Source organism: Gymnogyps californianus, chromosome 2, assembly GCF_018139145.2.
Source record: "Gymnogyps californianus isolate 813 chromosome 2, ASM1813914v2, whole genome shotgun sequence".
NCBI lineage: Eukaryota > Metazoa > Chordata > Aves > Accipitriformes > Cathartidae > Gymnogyps > Gymnogyps californianus.
In genome coordinates this window covers 145,420,987-145,445,188 of record NC_059472.1, presented here as the reverse complement: position 1 = coordinate 145,445,188, position 24,202 = coordinate 145,420,987, and the positions used below count along the sequence as shown (strand labels likewise).

Genomic DNA, 24,202 nt, shown 5'->3' with positions numbered 1-24,202 from the left:
TGAACACAAATGAAAGGTGATTTTTATTTTCTTAAAGATGGATAAATGCCCCAAATAAGTAAGTTGGAAAGCAGAAAAGCTTAAGATACACCTAAGTTTTCAGTGTTCAAGGCAGAAACCAGGAACAAGCATTTCTGTGTGTTAAAGGAAAGAAGACTTCAAAAATTTTAAAACCAAAGACCAATTAGTAACAAAAAGTATTTTTGCTGAGTCATTCTGTACAGAGGTTCCATAGGCCCTTATTAGGGAACATGTGACACAACATATGAAAACCTAAGAATACAAATAGTCAATGTCAGCAAGACTATTTTGATGCTTCAAGCTTCTCCTTGAATCAGGGCCTAAGAACTATGGAGTAAAAAGCTGTTTTCACTTTTGTGTAGAAATTATACACTTCTATACACATTGTTTCTCTGATTTTGGAATAAGGTACCTAAAGCATACAGACAACACTATGTGCCCTTTCTAAAGAAAATCACCTCTTCAATCTATTAAAAATGATCTATGACACAATATCTTGGATTTTTTTTTTTTTAGTATTTCCTTTCAAATTTCACAGACTTTTGTGATCACACCAAGTACTGAAGTAATGACAGGTTGTGTGGGTGCTTAAGAATTCTAGAGAAAAAAAAAATATGTGAAAATACTAGTATCAAAACAGCCAGCTGGCTAGAACATCCACAACTGGAACACATCAGCTATGGGCACGTTTTGTAACCACCCCAGTTAGAAGTTATGCACAGTAGTCATCTGAAAGCATTAACAGGCAAAATATCAGTGTCTATTAAAACAGTGAAACAAAGGCATGTTAGGTAACTGTGAACAGACACAGGAGTGTATGGGATAACTGAGGTCAGCTTATAGTATAATGTACAATTGCAACATTTAATTTCAGAAGCATCACACTAAAATATAGTATACAATTCTGACATACCCACTAACAAGACTGAAAACACAGATCTGATGTTGAAGCCATCTAGTATTGCTCTAAATGGAATTAGAGTCACTGGAAAAGATAAGAGGAAACCAGGATGCATTCATAGATTGAATACAAATGCAAAGTAACATCAGTCTTTGTACAAGAAACTCTGATCAAGCGTATCTGAAATGCTGCCTTCCATTACCATGTTCCTTTTGCAGACCTCAGCTACAGAAAGAAAATATCATGCCTTCAGGAGCCACCTGGCTAAGTTACTGAGAAATGCAAGGGTTTAAAAAAGTCGAATGCATGTTGCTACAGAAGAGAATTCAAAGTAACCTGAAAGTGAATGAAAATAAGATGCCTCATAAACTATGCATACTATAGAAGGGCTAATAAACTCAAATGGTACAACTGGAAATTGAAACAGATGTTTAAGGCAGAAGTGTTTGTGTAAGAACAGTAAACAGAACAAATTGCTAAGCAAGGCCACAAGAGAGAAAAGAAAGCCCTGAAGGTTTGTTCAGCAAAGTGATTTAGATGTCCATAATTCTCCACGTTCTAATTAAGAAAATAAAATAGTGTTATTCGTGTTGTGTGTTCCAGTTTAAAACTCCATCATTTCTCCTCCAACTCAATTCCTGTCTTTGGTGTAATCTCTACCAACACACATAGAATACAGTTCTGGTTCTCATTGTAAAAAACAACTCGGAAAAAATAAATTACGTGCTTCTCATGATAAAATGCAAGATCCTGTTGCATGGTCCCATGATATGTTTAGCAGCGTCTGAATAGTAGTTTTAAGTTACTAATTATATCTGAAGCAGAATCATAATTTGCCGTTATCCCCCCGAATCGCTTACTAGTTAACTAGTTTACTTTGGTAGATAAGCCATCTAATAGTCATGATACACTTGTGTTCAATTCAGGAAGCAATGAAACCTAGACTCAGGTAAGTTTGTAAATTCATAGATAGACCTTAGCTTGTAAGTGTAACCATGATATGCAGAATTACTGCTTTTCCTGCATTGGAAAAGGACATCACATCTGTCATAAAACTAGACAAAACTATAAAACATGGTTGTCAGTTCATGATTAAAATAAAATAGTAAAGCAAATTATTTTTAAACATTGTGTTAAATATATTCACATGATCACCATAGCTATACGAAATGGCCACTATTGCAATCACACACTATATGTACATAACATATATGCCACAACAGTTTGCAAGTGTTGAGTTTTCACAGACTAGCCAATTTTACCAGACATAAATAATCTTGTACCAATTTTTAGGCATTTTAAAAGGAATTAAATGTCCTAAATATATCCGTTCCTCTGCGAAATTAAAAAAAAAAAAAAAAAAAAAAAATCCTAAAAAGTCAGTGCAAATTGAACTTGTTCACCAAGATAGATTCTTATTAAGCTGAGGATAAACAAAGTTTAAGAGATTAAAGGAAGAAACTCATAGAATTGCCAACTGCCTTTAGCAGAGGTTAAAGAAGATTAGGAATCAGCAGTCCTGGATCCTATAGCAGAGCCTTCTGTGAGTAACTATGCTGTGGTTGTTGAGGTGGCGGAGGCTGTGGTTGTTGTGGAGGTGCTTGTTGACTGCCTGCTGTCTGTGGCAGAGGTGTAGATGCTAAGTTATAGTTTGGCACCTGGGACATATTAGTTCCAGCGTTCTGATAAGCAGCAACATCAACAGTAGCAGGTGGTGGACTATACACTGAAGCCTGGTTAGAATAAGTATTTCCAGCAACAGAGCCAACCATTGCACTGGGAAAAAAAATAAAAAAAATAAAAATCGAAAGTTGAATTAACAAACAATTTACCAACAGAACAGCAACACTTTATTGCTTCTTCAGCTGTTCTATATATACACACACAAAAATCTCCTAACTCTGGACACCTTCCATATTTAAAACTGTAGCCAATGAATATTCCAATTAAAAAATCAACACACTCCTCTGATTTAAACACATCTAACACACCTTCCATGGATTTAACACTAGACTGTGAATCTATACTTTGGTTTATTTTAATGTGCAACATGGAATCCCATCTATCTTCCATTCTGCTCATGAAAAACAACAAAACCCAACCAACTGTTTTAAATAGCAAAACAAGTCAGGTGAACTATGCAGAAACTCACTTTATCAATATATGGCTTACCACCCCAAATAAGTAACTTTGAGGGACAGAGATTAACAAATACATTAATAACTCAAGACTGATGTCTCTCCCAACTTCATAAAATAAAATTACCTTATACAGAGAGTAAAAAAAAAAAAAAAAAAAAAAAAGCCACCACCAAAGCATCTAATCTTTTCCTAAGATCAATTCAAAACTTTTTCCCAATATAGGTAGCTTAGCCAAAGCTTAGCATCTTTGGGCATCTACCCAAAATAGAAAGCCACTTGTAGCTCCTTTGTACGGGGAAGCAGTATAAGCTTTAGTAAGTATTCATAGCCCATTCACTTCTTTCCCAAAAGGAGCAGAATTCTCCCCAGGCTTTCAGAGTAAGATATTTGAAAAAAGAACAATACAATATACACTGTCTTAGAAATTATGGAAAGCCAGCCAGAGCAGCAGATAATCTTCATCATTAAATGTTTATTAAAAGTTAACTTAAAAAAATAATAATAATTAAAAAACCCATCAGTCATGTCTATATCATTTTCTCTAATTTTTCTTTTATAAGAAAGAAATATATAGGTATAAATTATATATTTCTTACATATAAAATTAAAAACTAGAGAAAATTATAAAACCAACACAAAAGCTTGAAGTTTGTCAGGAATTTTTACCAAATACACGACACCAATAAAAAGCACACAGGAAATAATTGCACTGAAGTATCCTTCAGTTGTGTTTAAAATTATACTTCTGTAAGAAAAAAATAATCTCCTTTAAATATTATCTGTAGTCCTTTATGTTTAAATTGATTTAAACTTGAATAGGAAAATATTTAAAATTACTTTGTGTAAGATGTCTGTGCAGGCTGACCAGGCAGTACTGAGCTGGCAGATGGAGTAACTGTGCCTTGGCTGAGAGAAGAGAGTTGTTCAGGAGGAAGATTATAGCCTTGAACATGGCCCATCTGTGCACTCCCTGCCACCAAATATGCATTACTTTGAGGTTGCCCTGGAAAAACCTAGGAAGTTAAATAAAGGAATATTAAAAATAAAATACAAGAAAATTTGGTATTTAATATCTGACTTTAGAACTTAAAGACAACCTCTCAAACCTTTTATTACAGATGTTTTAATAGAAAGCAACTGATTGTCTTCTACTAAGTGTTGCAGTACGAAAAAATTACCAGATTTTCAAAGGACACTACATTTCTAACCTCAGGCTCCAGTACTAAAAAAGTCAAATAGTTTACTGGAAAACTTGTATTCCAAATTTTATTTTAATGACTATCACTCATGCTAATTAAGAGCTTCTACTTTTGAATGAAAATACTGAAGGATTTAAATCATGTAACAAATAGCAGTCCAAAGCAGAATACTTTTTGATGCCCAGATAACTTTCACTAAGTAGAATCGTTAAAATGGAAAGCCAGTCATGTATTATTTTTGTGTTGTTAGTTAACCTATCATTTCATGTAACTGTTGAGACTACCACTGTAAAGCTGTTTGAGTGAGGCAGAAGGGAAAAAGGGGTCTTAAGAAAACTTCACTTAAAAATAAGGCAATGTTTTACAACTAACTAGAGGAAAAGCTTGCTAGTAGATGTGTCAACTGTATTCTAAATCAAGACTAAATTTCTAAACCCTATGCTTTTGTTCAATCATTAATTATTTGGCTTAACACAAATTACTAGAAGAAATTATCAAGTCTCATGCACAACTGAGTTCATGTAAGTTTATGATATACAGCTCTTCTATCTTAAGATCCATGAATCTCAGATGACATATTCATAGAAGGCATATGAATATCGCAAAAGAATTTTAGAAGGCAGCAAAGGCACGAGATCTCCTAACTTTTCAGAACTTTATACTGGCTCATCTTCACCCCAAAGTCCAGTTTTTCCCTTTAAGAATCCCCAGAAACATGCCCATTTATAAAACATTAAAATTATTTGATAGGGTCACAACATGATTGCTTATCACATATGAACAGAAGACAATGTGCCTCTTAATGACACCACAAAAACATACATCCTCTTCTTTAAAAGACACTGAAAGAAAGTACATACTTGTAGGAAGCTAACAGAAATAAATCTGCTTCAGTGTTTATATAATACTGCATAGGTATGAATAAGCTGGCTTGAATTTTTTTTACTCACTCAAAAAGCAAGTAAATTATTGAAAAAACAGTTTGAAGTGATACATATTCCTATAAACAGGAAAAGAATACAGCAAGTGTGCATTAGGCTATGGAATTAAACACTTAAATGTTTAAAAGACCTTTTAAAAATACCATAGTACATGAATAAGCCAAAAGACCTACTCAGAGATAAATCAATTACATGGAAATGCTGCTGTGAAAGAATTATAATTTTTAACTTCATTAATTTAAATGCTAAATGCTCTCTACTGATATTTCAAAAAAAAGGCAACTAAAAGAAGAGATTGATTTTAGGGTGGGGAGGGCATAATCTTAAACAGGAATTGTACTCCTTTGGTTCTTTACTTTCTTTGACCCACTATGCAAAGACCTGGCAGCTTTAATTTTTAATTTTATGTGCAACTCAAAGCACAAGATGGGCTTTTTTCTTGATCAAAAAGAACTGAACAGAAAAGAATTAAAAGTGTTAGAACCTGCAAAAGGAGAATATCCAAAGCTTGCAGCTGAAAAACAAACAATATTTTTTTTTTTTTTTTTACATACTGTGTTGAGAGAAAACACTGCTCTTTCATTTGAGATTATCTCTGATGGAGAAAGATGATTTTAACCTAGCATTTAAGGTAACAAAGATCATAAAAAGAGGTTACCAACTCAGGGGGTGAGGGGAGTGGGAACAGAAGGGCAGAAATAGGAAATAAATTATTGCTTGCAATAGTAATGTAGAGAAGTATACTGTAAAAAAATATTTGAGCAAGTTTTGTAAAAAAGTTAGCTCATGTGAAAACTGCTTATCACTAATAATTTGTAAGAAATCAACCATAGCTCAGTATGTACTTGATAACGTCAATGGCTATTAAAGGTTACATACATACCTGAGAGCCAGAAACACCAGATGACTGCATATAATACTGTTGGTTTTGTAGTTTTGCATACATGGAATACATTGGGTCTTCATTCATCAATTTGTTATACAAGGAAAGAGCCTCCATTGCTTTAACATTGAGCTCTGAAAGTTCTGAATGTTTCCTAGAAAATATATTTTACAGCTTATTCTACTATTTAGATAACTTCAGTACAGAACAGACAATACAGGGAAACTTTCATGAGGTGTGATAAGCAACATATTCTTACTGCCTGTGAAGTGATGCCTGACAAGTGCCAGAATGTCAAACGGTACAATGCTATAAAATATTATGTGACTAGGGAAAAAACCCTTCAGACCTCCTCCCAGATGAGAAGCTACTAATAAATACACCTATTTTCTTTGCCAGTATTCACAGAAATGATTAAGATATCATGAAGTAACAACACTGGTATTTCTAAGAATGAATCTTAATTTGAGTCAAAACATTTGACTTTTTTTACCTGTCTATATCTTCCAACTTTTCATCTATGAGAGGTCCCATCTGGTGGCACATTGCTAGAATAGAAAGACATTAAAATATATCAGAGTAATAAAGATTTCCATACTGCAAGTCAGAAAGCAGCTTTAAAAAAAATTATCAGATAGAAATGTGTAGACGCTAGTCCAATTTTTTTTTTTAAATCATTACTATCATCTGTATGCCAAAAAAGTTATAGTAACAGAGGTAGTGTCATGAACAATTTAAGAATGAGATCCAGCTGAAGTTTTCAGTAGTGATACAGTTTTAAAAGTACATTTTAAAAAGAAAATAAAAATACAACGAAACAAAGCACATTTAACATCCAGGGAGTGTAAAGCTGAAACTATTTTGCATAAAAACGTTCAGGTAAATCTGAAAGGTGATCTCTTCTTCCAGGAAGAAAATTTGCCACTGCAACCTAGATCGTGTGCTCAACTAACATTACTACAAAAAGACTATCTATGAAGACAACGAAGGGGAAAACAGGTTGCAATGATTCAAATCATCTGCACATCAAAGACACTAATAGCACATTGCTACCTCACTAGAACCCTAATTGGGGGAAGGGGGCTTTTTCAAACAACTAACATGTGCAAAAACCAACACAAAAACTTATCAGAAGTAGAAAGGAAAAGCATTAAAATAAACAAAGATGCACTCTCCACTAACTTTCAGCACAATGGCACGGGGTTCATGTTAACTGCCAAGCAAACCAGTTAACTAACAGAAAGACGGAGTTTGTCAAATGTAAAATAAACAGACAAGGAAGCTGAAAGGGGACACTACAGTCTAACCCTACTCCAGAATGCAAAATGTGCCCACTTATCTGAGCAATGAACTATTTACTAATCAAGAGATGTGTTTAATCCCAAGAGCCACTCAACATTCAAACTGAGAGATGAGAGAAAAAGATTCAGGCATCAAAGATGACCTAAATGCATTATAAGCAGCTCTGGAACACTGTCTTCACTCCCAGTTTTCCCAAATTAGAGATGCAGGTCCTGAAAGCCTCTGGGCCATGATGGGTTAAAGGGCATCACTGATGTGTTCCTTGAAGGGAACTGCAAGTGAAAGAGGAGTTGCATGAAAGGCACCCATCTGCTTCTTTGAACCTGGGATCAGTAACACATTGGCAAAAATGCTGGGAAAAGATGTAAAACCTGGTGTAAGTTCTGCCTATTTTTATGTATAACACAAAGTGTGGTAAAAAGGCATGACAAGGATTGCTTAGATGTCTGTATGCTAACATGATGACTGCACTGCTGCCAACCACAAACCCTGGGCTCCTGAAAGTGTTGGGTTGAGCTCTCCAATTTAAAGACATTTGTGACTGGACATCTGGATAGCAGAAGAAAATGACGTGGTTTTTTGTCAAATGTTGATCAGCACCTGCCACCACTGGTAGGAACCCAAGATCCAACACACATCTATAACAAAATTCCCAGAACCTATGCCAAAAATAGTAGCTACCCAAGGCCTATCTGAGTGTAGAACAAGTACAGTCTTGAATATGGCATTGCGGAACTATAAGCAGCCATATGTTTGGCAAGCGCTTTTGTAGGTAGCTGGGGAGTGATCATCTGACTACGCTACAGCTTTCAAATTCTAGGAGCAGTCCCACGGTTTAATATAAAATTCAGCATTGTTCTAATGATCTCACAATGCATTTTGAAAGGAGATCCTAATGTAAGCCATATCTGGAGATTGGTTGACAAGCATACCTTTAATTTCTTTGCCTCTGCCCTGGACCAGATATAGGCAATCTGCTTCTTAGACAACAGCCTCTATAACTATATTTGGTACTTGAAAGAATAAAACCATTCATGTTTCTTTTTACCCCTCTTTAGCTTTAGTGGAACTAGAATACATGCAGACACGTCACTGATGTGCAGTTCCTAAAACAGGATTCATTTACAGGTATGATGAACCAGACGGGTGTGGAAAGATGGGAGATATCCAAAAGCTTACAAGCTTATGGGCTTTTTCCTGGTTAATGTCTAGATAGATCTGGAATCTGCTGTTTTCTTCAAGTCTGGTCCTATCCGAATTGTCAGTTTAAGCCAATGTTCTGTCTCGTAATGGTTAAGTTTCTTTACTTCCTTCTCCAAAGTTCCCTTCCAAAAATTTTGCTGCATCTATCAACCCAGGTAGAATGGTCTATAATGCCTCTTTGAAGAGGTAGTCTAAATAATTTGAGTCTGAAAGACTAGTCTAATTCGTAGCACTCTATAAGGTATTTGTTAATATTAAAGTCCTATAGAAATACACATGCAAGTGAAAAGCATGTGGGATACCCACAGGTCTATTCTAAGCCTCAGTAGTATTTCTGCTTCCTCTCATGGAATCTTCCTTACACTCCTTTTGCAACTCATGCTGTGCTACTCTATGAAGGAAAAAAATACGGATGAAGAAGATTGAATTAAGTATTCCTGGGTCTTGAAAAGGAAAAGAATATGGAATATAGTTTTCTTGAGAGAGGAGTGGGCTTGTTTTAAGTTAAAAATTTGCACTTTGGTCTCTTAGATGTGGGAAAGAGGAAGTGAAAAGATAATTACAGCTCAGGCACTTTCCTCAGGCATGCTTGTGGTGTGCACATGAAGCTGAAGTAGTTTCAGCTTAGTTTCAATTTGTTTTGATATAGGTAATTACTAGAGAGGAAAACAACAACAAAAATCCCATGAGATTTTCTTACCCTCAAGATGAAGCAATTCTGGGAGGTCTGGCTGGTCATCAGATGGATCTGCACTTTGTAACATCTGCAAGAGTTGGTCCATTTTATCCTAGAACATAAATTGTATAATTAGGGCATATGTGGGGGGGAGAATTAACACTTTCAGGATAGTAAATTAAAGCAGCTATTTACAACAGCCAGTTTGATCTCTTGGGACTTGGACATCATCTAGACTAACTTTAAGAAAATACAAATCATACATGCTACTTCAGAGGAATGAAGATGCTTGAATAAAGAAAAGCAAAATGATAAAAATTATTAGTAGTAAGAAGTGGAACGTGCAGAATAGTCCTTTATTCCTAAAAGTCCTTCTAAACAGTATTTTTTGAGCAGTTTCTATTTTTCAATTCTAGTTATTACATACGCAATACTACCACCTAGTGGGATTAGTGCAAATGTTTTGACAGAATACATTGAGACAGTACTTTAAAAAGAAATGGGTATTTAAAAACTAAATTCACTGAAAAACTACCCTGCATTTTGTAAGTGTATGAGGCCTGCCAGCACATAAGCAATGTCATTACTAACATATATGAAAGGGTTTTTTTAAGATGATGTTTGGACGGGTTGCATGGTTGACTTCAGAATAAACTGGTTAATCAAGGATGACTTACGTGTAACCCATTTATAAAAATACCAAAGGGTAGAAAATTAACAGGCATGTGTTGGAGTAAACTATATTGCTTAACCAAACATTACACGTAAATGATTAAAACCCACTCTTTAGCTGAGTGCTATCAAATAAATAGCCTTTAACAGGCTAGAGTTATATAGGTTGTATCAAAGTGGAAACCAAAACCATGTTTCTTCCTCCTTAATCCCAGGAAAGGCAGGAAGAAGCCAAATGAACGACTTCCTTAAAAACTATACTATAGTAATTTTAAAAACAAAACAACACACTAGAACATAAACCAACGTGGAATCACAGAAGACAAAAGCTGGAAAGCACCTCAACACAGGTCTGAGATAAACTAATTCGGCAGATTACAAACTAGTATCTCTTGGGAGGAAGAGTATTTGAGGCAGGAGTTAAATAGGACTTTAGGAAGGCAGTAACTGATTTTTCATTTCAAAAAACAATGACAGAACCCTAGTTGAGAAAGAAATGGAAGGTCATGAGAGAGAAAGGGAAAAATTCTGAAGAGAGCAATTCTAAGCCCCCTGGGAGGGAGAGAGGAAGGAAAGGGAGGGAAAAAAAAAAAAAAAAAAAAAAAAGAGGCAGGGGAAAAACATACTGGGCTGAGAGTTCCCGGGAACCTTGCAGAATCACTGTGGTGAGATTGTGCAAATCTCACTAAATATTACTTATAGAGCAACAAAAAGCTCACAGTTTTCAGAGAAGGAAAGAGATCTTTCACACTGGGGGAAGACAGTGGTGGTTATACTGGAAATAAATCTAAGACAGCATCCAAGACAGATATCTCTGAGGTATCCTGAAGTACTTAAAGCAAAACTTAAAAGCAAATGCATCACTCCACACCAAGCTTCTAGTCTGGAGGTGAACAGCTGTACAATCCTGGAGTAGGGCCCTAAATGGAACGCAGTTTCCAAATTCAGTTTCAGAAATTCCTAAGAACTTCAAAACACATGAACAAATTAGAATACTGCAGTGTTTGGTTTTTTTTAAAGTAAATCAACTTTCCCTTCCCATTCTCTTTTGATTATGTTCTCCTGATATTTCAAATTGTTTTTGAAGTACAGGATGAAAGGGTTAAACATCACATATTTAAATGTACCAGCAGTTGAAAATCAGTACTTTTATCATGCTTACTTCATCAATATAAACTGGTTCAGGCTCAGGTTCTATTGTCTCTACTTGAACTTCATCACTGAACTGCACTGTTTTCTTCTCAGCTTTCACTGCAAGATAAACAGGCAGATTTTATTTTGTAAAATAAAAATAAACAAAACAATTACATAAATGTTATACAGCTAGCATGTTGCCTAAGTTCTTTGCATGTGAAACATCTACTGTGAAAATTTAAAAAATTAATATTTTGGTTTTGGCCTTCAAATGTCAACATCTCCACAGACTTAAACAATTTTCTTAAAGCTGTAAATTGCGTAAAAAGAGACATCAGTTTACACAAGGTCAACAGAAACACATTTTAGCAAGTAAATGTCTTTAACGTAGTCTCCCTGCACATAACATACTTATTAATAAGTCATCAGGAAAACAGACGAAGAGAGAGTGATTGGAAGAAATAGGGCTAATGAGTCAGGTTTAAGAGAAAATTGGTAAAATCGTCTATGACAAACCAGAGCCTTCTTTTGTCCAGAGCAAAAGTATAGAACTGAAAGTTCTCAAATTTTGCTATTCCTTCTCCATCAAATAGTACCTGCAAAAGCATCTCACTCCTCTGTAGTGGAGGCCACAACAAAAAAGCTGCCAAATACTACTCTTATCATACTACTCTTACCAGTTAGTCTTAACATAGAACAGATGACTCCTACAGCATGTAATTCTGCTGACCTGCTCATACCTTTGGCACGCTCATATTGAGACCACGGGAGATTAATCTTGCAAACCCAGATTTACAGAAATCAGTTTTAGAATCTTAAAACCTTGTCTAATATTTAATATTTTTATTAAACATTTAGAGTAGGTTAGACTGATATAAATAGATACAAGAAGATAACCAGTATGCAGAAAAAAAACCTCCTTCCGTTATGCACACATACATACCTACAGTATGTAGGTTTCTTGAATTGTTTGAATAGTGGTAATCTGTCTCCAACTCCTATCTGCCCAGGGGCCTTCAGTTTTTCCTTGATTAGATATGTACCATTGCAACCAGGCAAAAAGACAATTTGCAAAAAAACTGCTGTTGCCACATAGGTGTCAATGGAGTTGTTAAATGAGTCTCAAGGAAGCTACTGACAAATCCAGCAGTAGACAGCATCATATTTTTCAGCAGATGCTAGCTTGGGCAACCTTGGTCTGACATATAAAGATATGACTGTTGTTTGTGAGAGCACAGCAAGGGCTCCTCAGTTTTACTTCGAGTATCACATTAACTTGCAACTGAACTCTATCATAAGGGAAAGGAAATAGGGAAAGTAAATCAATACAGAAATATCCCTTGGGCCATAGCAAGGCTTAACATATATACATAAATGTAACGTTACTTACTCATTTCTGGCTCAGCAGAAAGATCAGCTGTTACAAAATTAGATGGAAACAATCCTATACCCTGATGAGTTTCACCTTTCCACCAATTTGGATCACTAAAGATAAAAAAATAATTTTAAAACCCACACATTAAAAAACACACTCACATGGAATTTTCCTAAGAATTGCACTGTACAAGGCATTTATATTACTTGTACATAAATACAATTTGTATATACGCAGAAATCTTTATACAAGAATCTTTATGCAATTACATTTTTATGTAAAAAATCTAGGAGATAACTAAATACAGTATTTAATATGTAAATATATTTTATTGCAATTGTATTCCAATGTATGCTTCTACATAGAAGATATGATTATTCCCAACTGATTTTTACAGTCTAATACACTTCTAGTAGGCATTCTATATAAATTACCTGTCATCAAGGATAGTTATAAGTTCTCCAGCTTTAAAAGTTAATTCGTTGTCTTCAGCAGCCTCAAAATCATAGATTGCACGAACCTTTCGGCCCTCATGTTTGTGATTTGTTAAAAGGCTTGAGGTGCTCGGATACAAACTGGAAAGTGTTGTTTGCTGTTGCCTTTGTTCTTTCAGTGACAGTTCAATAGCTACAAAAGAAGAGTTATTCACATGAAAATTCACTGTAAAAATGGGTTGAATTATATGAAAATTTAACTCTGTGAAAACTTTTAGTATAATTCCATTCCTGTTGCATCATAATCTATTTCTGCCTTTCACTTAGAAATAATGGTAAAAAACAAAAAGATGTTTTACAACTAGGGAGCACAATTCTGCCCACAGATTTACTGAGGCTTTTGACATGGACAGGATGAATAGATAAGCACTTAAGCACAAACGGGATAACTCAGTGAAGTCATCCATTTTTTATTATTATATTATTATCTCAGACTGATGTAAAGTATTTACATTCTTACTAGCATATACACAATGTTCAACTTTTCCAGATGACTTGAAACATTAAAAAGACACAGCTGTTCAGGTACACATTGTTTCTCTGTTAGATCAGGAGTCTTTAGCCTGAACTCACAGAATGAGAGAATCACACAGATTGGTTGAGGTTGGAAGACACCTCTGGAGGTCATCTTGTCCAATCCCCTGCTCAAGCAGAGTCACCTAGAGCTGGCTGCCCAGGACTATGTCCAGGCAGCTTTTGAATATCTCCAAGGATGGAGACTCCACAACCTCCCTGGGCAACCTGTGCTAGTGCTCAGTCACGCTCACAGTGAAAAAAATGCCTCCTTAATTCACAATCAAGAAAAAGATTTTTGCTTAGACAAGCAAAATTTTGTCCATTCCTGTTCTCTCCCTATCGTTCCTTGAATAATTTTACATTTCTTGGTCATTTTCAATTAAATTTCAGCAGAAAGGTTTCACTCATATTCAACTCCTCCAAGTTTGTGAAAAAAAAGATGATGTTTAAGAAGGGACAGAGTGGGACACAAAAAACAAGAGAACAAACATTAGAGAACCCATGCAGAATCTGAACCTTTGAGACACAAATCCCTTGAAAAGCAGACTTTGGCAGGTCAACTGTTGAACAAACCATTAGTAACATATACAGATAGGCTAATGGCGATTTAAATAAATCAATGTTATATTAGATAATAGCTAAACAAAAAAATTTTCTATCAAAGATGAGAAACTGCAAACATCCACCAACTACTAGCGCAAGAACTTCACTCATTTAGTGAATAGCCATTGTTACAACTTTAAGCCCAAAACCATGCTATGTAAAAGGGCTAACATTTGATGCCTTTACATTGCTGAAGTTTGACCTCAAAAAACAGTATTTAGACCATAAAGATCAAACCACTCTAAGAATAACTCTTCACATGTCTGGTATAGGATCATTAAATGACCTTTAAATATACTTTAGTACAACAGTAAATCAAAAGAAACCATCCTAGTTTTGTGTACTGGGTCTGCAGTGAGACATTTAACAGCCACTTATGCTTACAGCAATCAAAACCTTAAAGTATACTACAGAAGCAGTATTCAAAGGAATAAAAGTTAAAGTAGTATACCCAAAATACTGAATCCAACTTTGTATACAACTTATACTGTAACCCGTGTTTACTCCTTCCATCAAATGTTTAAATTGCAAATGAACATGCTTCACTTGCCCCAGGAAGATGTAAAATCCAAGTGCAGAACTGTATCAAACATGTCCATAGTGGAGCATGTCCTTAACATGAGATTTTGCAGATTTTTTACCATGTTGTTTCAGTTTGGCAAGGGAAAAAAAGTAAAAATCAGGATTTTTTCACATTTTCTACCCATAGAATAGTTTTAATCTCTAACCCTCCAGGTTATCATAACCACAATCTATAAATAAACTATTGACGTAGAGGAAGGAAGAAAAACATTTGTTCCTGCTTTATTTGATATTTACCAATATATTCATCAGGTCAGCAAGTAAATGCACTCACCTTTAGCTAAATCCTCCTCTTCCTTTTTGTTGGCTACTGTACCAGGATCTTTGGCAACCAGAGCCGGACTTGCTTTTGCCTGTTCAGCAGCCTGGCCAAAAGTGAAAGATGTAAAAATGAATTCAACAAAAAACTGACAGTCTATTGAGTTCACTGTTTTGATTTGTATTCATCTGCAATATAAAAATCTAAAGTAAATCAGAGCATTTCACTCCTCAAAGGAATGTTTTATTAAGACAAGAGAGATATCATTTTGTTTGCCAAACACATTATAGAATTCAAGACTACAAACTAAGAAATACAGAACTGACGATAAAAAGAAATTGTGATACCCTTTAAGAACAACTACAAAATTTAATATACCTGTGAACCAATAGCTGGGAAAGTAACTCCTTGCTCCTTAAGATTTTTTATCATAGCAGATATTAAACTAAGCTGTGGGTCATTCTTGAATTCATCAGTCCATTCCACCATAAGAGCTTTCAGCTTTTCACAAACTTTTGGATGACCCTGCAAGAACAGTAGAAACTAGTTAAATAATGTAGGAATCTCTTCTTATTTCCTTAATTTCAAATAATTTCATGTTACTGTCAATATAAACTATATAGACATTTTATTTTGAAGTCAAGTGTACTGCTAAGAGATATCTTTATTAGAAAGGGAGAATAATACACCAGCATTGTGTTTGTACTAGTACAACACATATTAGGCCCAAAATAGAGTAAAACAAGGTTATATAAAAGCCCTGTATTATCTCCATTTCACCACATCTGTATTTAGCATTTCATTGCTGTTATTTAACATGAAAATGAATTTATATATTTATAAATTAACACACCACACCCCACCTCCCCCGAACAGAATACATAAGTAACTGTAGTGTGAAGTGGCATTCAGGAAGTTCTTTCTCATAGCCACAGTCTTCCTAGTAATCTCGTATCCTTCCCCCCTCCCCCAAATTTCCAGTCTTCCAAAAGTAGATTCCATTCCACTTTCAGATTACCCCAACTATCTGTCTGATTTAGCTTTTCTATGAATTGTATAAATCAATGCAATACATTACCTTATTCAACACATTGCTTACTTCACTGGCAAAATCTCTTGAACAGACTTCTAAATGAAAGATTTTACCGCAGTTTGATACACATGCTCCTAGAAGCTAAAGAAAGCAAGATTAAAACTCAGAGAAGATTTTTTGCAATATAACTTTTCAGGAAGGAAAAGCACTACATTAAAAAGAACCTACTGTTAATGCCTGCATAGCAACATGGGGATCTTTATGGTTCACTCTCTTCATAATAGAACGGAGACAGTCCTTAGGCCTAAAAAACACAAGACATTTAAAAAAATGTAATGGAATGAACATTTCCTATTGCACACATGACAATGCATGACAACGCTAACAGACAGCAAGCTCTCCCAAACATCATCAGTAAATTATTTAGTGGCTTATAAGTGCAACATTAAAAAAAATAAATTAACATCATTAACAGTTGTAGCCATTTCTATCTGTAGGATTGCTAGCTTTCTTAGTTATCAAAACCTCTCAGGAAGTTACATTACCTTTTGTAGTTAGAGAGAATTACTGTAAATACTCCAGAAACGCATAAAATCCCTTACAATTAGAGAACTGTAATTCTCTATAGTCCATGCACCTACTCCTCTGTATTTCACATATATATCTAAGAACATTTGCTTACATACTGATTACCAACACCCTTTTGCTACTTTTTTTTTAAATTACCACCACCATGTTCCTCAGAGTCTCTTTTAATCTACAGAATAACATTTATAAAGAAGATATGCAAAGAACCAACAAGTGCTAAAAAAAATTGTTAGACAGTCTACATCAAAGTTTCAAAACCGTTAAATACAGAATTCAGGTCTTACCTCTGTTGTGGTAGATAGAAATAATGAGAAAAGGAAATTTAAGAAAGAATTTGAATGGGAGTTCCAGACACAGTTTAGCATATTAAAATCTGTGTGACTTTCTGTTATTTTGTTCTGTCTTTAAAGGTGGTGGAAGGCTGAGCAAGGCTGGGGTAGGAATTATCATGGGTGTACAGAATAGCCCTGAAAATATAACCCTGAAAGAGGGTAAGTAGGAAAAGAGGAAAAGAGAAGGTAAATTTAAACTAAGAGATTTTATACATTTCTGGAGTATTTATATTAATTTTTTCTTTGAAGCAAAATTATTTTTCTATTGAACTGATATCCAAGAACTAACATGAAACTTAGGTATAAGTTACACCACTGCTTGGCTATACTATATTTGACAGTGTCTACATTTTACAGAAATGTCCACCTCATATTTAGTAGTACTAATTATAGAAAATGCTGTCACACAGCAAGACTACATATCACTCAGTGTATACCTTCATATAACCAATTATTACAAATGAAGGCTATAAGGCAAGTACTGCCTTTTATCTATTAATTATCCAAGAGTTCTCATATGTTCACTTTAATTGAGAGAGAATACATGCTAAAATTTTCAGAAATAACTGCTTTTTTTAACCATTAATTTATGAGTAGGACTATCAATGTGATATGAGTGCAAGCACAAAAAAGTACGTGTCCATTAATTGTTAAACCAGTATTTATAAAGGTAGGGTGCAGGATTAAGAGCTTAGGAGTTCAGGAACAGGACCATTAGCCTAAGATTTTTTTATTAAGGAATCCAAAGTCTTATTAAAAAGTAAGAAAGTAACAACAAAGCCTCAAAACCAAATGATCTTCCACATGTGTCAAGTACAATTTTGAAAAGGTAAAAAAAACAAGAAACCCCTCAGTAATTCACAAAAACGCCTTAAAAAAAAAAAAAAAATCTATTTGCTCATATATTTAACAGAAACGATCAATATTTGAGTGTTAATGTTTTAACATGCTCAAATGTTTAAAAAAAAAAAAATCTTTTCATTACATCTACACCAAAAAAAATAATCCACGTTTACCAATGGTTAGTCACACAGACTAAGGATCCCTGTTCTAGACAGAACTGTAATCCTTATTTTTACTTCCAATTAATTCATCATACAATTTAGTTTGTAAATTATGAGAAGCACTATGCAGAAATCAGAGGGAAGGCATGCACCCTGCAAGAACAGAATTCTATCTATTTATTAGGCATCTCTCCAGACGATGCTATACAAATATTGGGCCATAGTTCTGCTCCAATGATTCTACAATCAAAATTTCAGAGGCAGCACAGTGAGTGGGAATAACAAATCAGTAGGGGGACAACAGGGCAAGATACAATAGAAGCTATGGTATTATATACTAATATATCCAGAAAACATTCACAATAAATTTCAGTTTTAATTTTAGAGAGTAAAAAATAATGTATTTGATTATATTTTATTTAAGAAAGACAAAATTAACAGCAATTGAAATCTAAAATAATACTCTGCACAAAACATTTCATATATTTTCAGGAATTTATTGTTCATTTACAGTTTAAGGTAACTGACTGTGGGGCTCAAGACTACACAGGTGACTCAATTTTCCTCCTTCCTCCTTTAGAAAAAAGTTAGTCAAAGAGCTTCCTGGTCAGCCTGTTAGACATACACTGCAACGACTACGTAAAATGCTACTGAGATTGGGTAACTTGAGGGGGAAAAAAAAAAAAAAAATAGATGGTAGTTTGGAAGACTATCAAGTAAGCAATTTTACTGTTCTCTCTTGTGTGAACAGGCACAAAAACAACAAAAGAAGAATCAGCTAACCAGAATACTGACTCACTGAGGCAGTGATTAATCCATAAGGAATCAGGACAAAGTTACGCAAGCAGCAATATAGACAAACCATTTCTCAATGACAATTTTTCAATACCCACCCCCTGCCCCCAATAGAGAGTGCTGCAATGAACATTTCTATTTTCTCAGCCATTGGTGTATTCTCCCAGTCGCTGACTTCATTTTTTTTTTTTTCAGCCATCATTTTTATTAAGTAACTTTTCTGGAGAAAAACTGAAGTTGTGATAGTTTCCAACATAAAAACTGACATGTCTCATTAAGTTAATACAAAAGGTACAACCATCTCAAAGCCAAATGCAAACAATTAGACTTAGGAACCGGCTAGCACTGAACTGACTGAGGAAGGGGGAATGCTTCATGCTAAAATATACTATATGTGGCCTTTAATTTTCCCTTTTATTCTGCTTAATGAATCATTCAAATTTTATAACGTTATTTTACTCAGAGCTGATAAACTATAGATTCAGTTGTGTAAGCATTTTCATTGCAGAAAACCAACACTATGCAAAAATCTATAGCTTTCCTGTAGTCAGATGATTTAAAATGCCAGTCAAATGATAATTTTTTTTAAAAATAAACACATTTTCAACAATGCTGTATAAAGACAGACAAAAAGATTGCCTCTAATGGTAAAACCTTTGTTTTAATCATGTTTCCATGTTGAAAAGGTAACTTGCTCACTGAACTACCAATATTCCCAAAAAATCGGATGCAAACAATGCAATATGCAACTGCTGAGCTGTATGAGTTCCTAAAACAAATTCAGAGATTAATAAAATGTGTTGATTGTCTCATAGACAAATTTTAGATCATCTTAAGAACTTGATACTCAAAACACAGAAAGTATCAAGTTAATTCCACACTACATATGGCAATACTTTATATATGCTATTGTAAAGAAGGCATATGATTAAAAATATTACTGAATTTACTGTCTTTCCAGTGTTTTCTATGAAAATTCTGGCATCAACTCTAATCAATTAGATTTTGAAATTTACAAAAAATAGAGAAAATAGTCAAAGAGAGAGATTCAGTGGAATTCTAACTAGCTAAAATTTCTTTCAGTTGGTTGGATTAAGGGAAGAAAGATAAAATTTTTAGCTATTGGCAATTCTCTGTAGCGAGACATCTTCGTAGCATGGCAGGTTTCCAACAATTACTCTGGATGCAAACAAGTTGTTGGCAGACCTAAATGAGACAATGTGCCATGTAACACTGTGGGACAAAAAGTGCCACTTAATGAAGAATAGTCCTTCTAGTCTACTGTGGCTTCAGGTGTAAGACGACTACATCTAAAATGCTGCAGGCATGCAATGGAGCTTACAGACTGGTACAAAGAAAACCCGTAGAACAGAGATTTTTATAATCTAAACTTCTGCCAAGAACAGTAACAGACAGCTTGTATTGGACTAGAATTGGTTAAAAGATTAAAGCAGATCCCAGTTAAGAAGACTAGCATCCTTGCCACAAGAACTTGAACTGTAAGAGAATTTCAAACAGCGTAGCATATCTGATTTAAACTTCTTAATGGGGAACTTTGTCTTGCTTTACCTTGCTATGGCATGACATAATCCATCAAAACAAAGAAAACCCACTATCAGCAAGTTTTAACAGAATCTGAATTTAAGCAACAAGTCAGCTGGTAGCCTATTACAAGCAGGGTAAATGTTACAAAGGTTAAAGTCACAGCCAGGATAAAACCAGTTTTATTAAAAAAAATAACACACAAACACAAAAACCAAAACCAAACAAACAAAAACCACAAATCATAACAGAAATTCCAGCTGACCCAGAGAAATTTAGCTGTACATTACCAGAATCTCTAGCTTTGTCTGTACTCCCAAGCAGCTGTCTCTTGCAGCTACATACATTTGAGCACTGCTCAGGCTAAGTTGCTGTGAGACTAAATCTTGCCTGTGGAAATGCTTTCAGTGATTAAATAGAATACTGAAGCCTTCAATAATATAGTTATTGTTACAGGCTCAGCATCAACATGCACAAGGAGCAGAAATGCAGTTTTACATATACAGACTAATACGAAACATTATTAAGAACTTGCCAGCTGTTATCTTAACTACAGTTATACACAACAGCACAGAAGTCTCAATATGCCATGCTATTTTTAAGTACTCCTCTAGAGACCATCTCTAATCCCAAGGAACAAGCTTATTTGCAAACCTGTCCTTTGGAACAAAAGTCCCAGGTGGGAATTTGCTGTCTGGTACCCCATACTGTTTCCTGCAGTCTTACAAGGCAATCCAACTTGTTCTCAGAGAATCCTTTCACTAAACAGCAGCAATGGCATAACTCTCTTTTTGAGGCTATTCCTTACCTGAATTGTTACAGGGAATGCTTGGAGAAGATATATTTAAAACATATCCAAACCCTAATACTACACTGAATAAAAACAGTACAGATACAGTTTAAAGACATTATTTCAGTGTATTTTTTATTTGGTAACTCAAATTATACTTCAACTTCTCATGTCCAAAAAACTAGCGCATGGATAAAGTCTATGAGAGAGCTCAGTAAAGAATCAATAATGGAAGCATTAGTGGCCCATATTAAGATGTGTTTAATTTAATATCACATTTTCAAAACGTACATTTATCAAAGCCCTGATGTCAGAGAATAGCTTCTCAAAACAAGGGGAAGAAACACAGAACCTTGTTGCTTTCTGTGACAAAGACACTGGTGGTCTGGTGGTGAGGACAAGGGAAGGGCAGCAGATGCTTTATACCTTGGTTTTAGCAAAGTTTCGACATACAGTTGAAGCTCATATAGTCTCCTTATCACCCAACTGGTGAAATATGGGCTGGATAAAAGGATGATAAGGTGGGTGGAAAACTGGCTGGCCTCCTAAGCCCAAAGAGTTGTGACCAGTGGTGCAAATTCCAGCTAGTGGGCAGTAACTAGTGGGGTCCCTCAGGGATCTCTGCTGGGACCAACACTGCTAAATGTCTTCACTAATAACCTGAATGATGGGAGGCAGTGCACTCTCAGCAACTTCACTGACAACAGCAAATTGGGGAGGAGCAATCAATATACTGGAGGGAAGGCTAGTATTCAGAGGGACCTGGACAGGCTGGAGAAATGGGCAGACTGGAACTTCATCAAGTTCAACAAGAGCAAGAGCAAGGTGTTGCATTTCGGATAGTCTGCACCAGCAAAGGCCAGGAGCTGACCACCTAAAAAGCAGCTCCACAGGAAAGGATCTGCAGGTCCTATTGGGTGACAGGTGTCAGAAGTGCAGCCTGGCAGCAAAGACAACCAGCCACATCCTGGGTCAAACAAGTGGTCAGCACAGCCAACAGGGCCAGGGAAGTGATCTTTCCCCTCTGTTCTGCACTTGTAAGATTGCATCTGGAGTACTTTGTCCAGTTTGGGGCTCCCCAGTGCAAGAAGGATATTGATGCACTGCAGTAAGTCTAATGGAGGCTGCCAGGATGGTCAGAGGAGAGTCACATACAAGGAGAGATGGAGAGCTGCTTTCAGTTTTGAGAAGAGCGGGCTAAAAGGGGACCTTACTGCTTTCTACAACTAATTAATGAGAGAATACATAGAAGATGCAGCCAGACTCTTTCTTAGAGCTGCACAGTCACAGGACAAGATGCAACAGACAAGTTGGAACGGGGCAAATTGTAATCAGATTGCAGGATTATTTATTTACTTACTTACTTACTGTGAGGGTAGTTAAATACTGAAACATGTTGCCCATAGAGGTTGTGGAAACTCTGACCTTGGAGGCATTCAAGACTCGACACGGTCCTGAGCAACCTGATCTAATTAGACCTGTTTTGAGCTGGGGGGTTGGACTAGATGACCTCTGGAGGTCAATTCCAACCTAGATTATGATTCTGTAAGAAAAATCCCTCATGAAGTCTCCTGGGTTTACAGTGACACTGCTAAAACATATCAGTTTGTTTATTCTGTTACATTGGTGAAAAGCTGCTGTATGCAAGTCCTAATTTTAACGGATCAGCTAGTACCTCCAGAGGAAGAACTGCAAAATATTTGAGCAGAAAATCCATACATTTTCCTTTTACTTGTAATAAATTTAATTGAGCTGTTGCAAAAGTCTATAAAATATAACAAAAATTTCATTCCTCTCATCTGAGTATAAGACTGAAATAACAAAATTAACAAAGTTTGGGGAGGAAATTTCTGAAGTCACTTACCCTGTGCGTGACTGTCCAACTTTATCACAGATGTCTAAGATGAGGCCCCAGTCTTCTGCAGTGTTCATCTCACTGGTTGCTTTCTCTGATGAATAAAGTATAAGTAAGTAAAAAATTTCAAAATAAATGATAAAAGAACTTAACAAAATTGTCAACAAAGATGTTGCAATATTACCTCTTTGTATATTGCTAAATGTATGACAAATCCCTATACTTAATAAATTCATATATTAAAACTGTTATACCTAATTCTTTTTAATTTTTGAATGTTCACTTGTGGCCATGAATTTAAACTCATAAGCAAATATACATTTTGGGGTTGTTTTCCCACATAATAAAGATATACTCAGAATATAACAGCTACCAGCAGATTGTTTTTTTCCATTTGGAACTATGAAGTCTAATAGGATATGAACACCCAAAGCATTAGTTCACTGTTTGCAGAGTCAGATACAACTGCATTTACCACTTCCTCAGACACTAAACTGCTGCGTCTTGCATTTCCTTTCTATGTATTACAACTCAACATGGAGAATTCAATAATTCATTAATAATCACTAAACTTTTATCTCCCCATTCTCATCTCTGCTTTGGATGATATATTCCACTGTCTCTTTTCAGCTATAGAGACTGCTAAACAAAAGCTAATCTGATAGAAGCCATTGGGACTCTTTCTTCCAAATCTTCTGAATAGGACAAGAAGAGTTCCTGCTGAAGAGTGAAGAAATAGAGAAGGTAGGTGGAGAAGAAATAGATTCCACTTCAGAAAAAAAATAGAGACTCCCTCCCTATTTCTCCCGCAGAAAAGCTTAGGTACACAGAGGATAATAATAAATAAAAGTGTTAAAGGAAACTGAGCCTTACACTGCAGCTGAATGGAAGATGACCTAAACACTGATATATCAGATCAGGGCTGGAGAGCACAAGGGAATGCGCAAGCAGTTTCCGTTATTCAGTAAACAGAAGGAGAATGGGCACAGAATAGTACACAAACTCTGTTTCCTATCCCTGCTTCATCTGATATTCACCTCTTAATCTACAAAACACAAAATATGCCTCAGCAATGAGTACCATCCCTCAGGGAATGTCTCAGACTACTTAGTTTTGTGAAAGGAAGCAAAGATTTCCTATAAAAACTTATCTGCCAGGAAAGATTCATTATCCATATTAGCACTTACAAGACTGCAGAGAAGAGAAAGACAAAGCAAAACATCTAATCTCCAAAAGTTACAAGGAATTATTTATCCCAAAGTTGATGCCTTGTCTTTATGAATGAATTTCTCTGTCCTACAAACTCAAGTGAGGTTACAGTTAATTAGTTTCTTAATTCAGAACAAAAATGCAGAAAAGCA

General features: G+C 35.4%; 1 protein-coding gene across 1 annotated transcript in view; it reads right to left on the bottom strand.

Annotated features, from left to right (window-relative positions):
* Positions 1–2,310: 2,310 nt before the first annotated feature.
* STAM (signal transducing adaptor molecule) overlaps positions 2,311–24,202 on the bottom strand; it is a 32,665-nt gene continuing 10,773 nt past the window's right edge. Inside the window, exons 2-14 of the mRNA XM_050891792.1 lie at positions 22,851–22,935; positions 16,164–16,239; positions 15,981–16,076; positions 15,281–15,427; positions 14,918–15,008; positions 12,883–13,075; positions 12,464–12,558; positions 11,102–11,190; positions 9,292–9,379; positions 6,580–6,634; positions 6,087–6,240; positions 3,901–4,076; positions 2,311–2,698 (exon numbers count right to left, since the gene is read on the bottom strand). Of these exons, the coding sequence (XP_050747749.1) occupies positions 2,449–2,698; positions 3,901–4,076; positions 6,087–6,240; positions 6,580–6,634; positions 9,292–9,379; positions 11,102–11,190; positions 12,464–12,558; positions 12,883–13,075; positions 14,918–15,008; positions 15,281–15,427; positions 15,981–16,076; positions 16,164–16,239; positions 22,851–22,935 (1,595 nt within the window). The 3' untranslated portion in view covers positions 2,311–2,448. The remainder of the gene's footprint in view (positions 2,699–3,900; positions 4,077–6,086; positions 6,241–6,579; positions 6,635–9,291; positions 9,380–11,101; positions 11,191–12,463; positions 12,559–12,882; positions 13,076–14,917; positions 15,009–15,280; positions 15,428–15,980; positions 16,077–16,163; positions 16,240–22,850; positions 22,936–24,202) is intronic.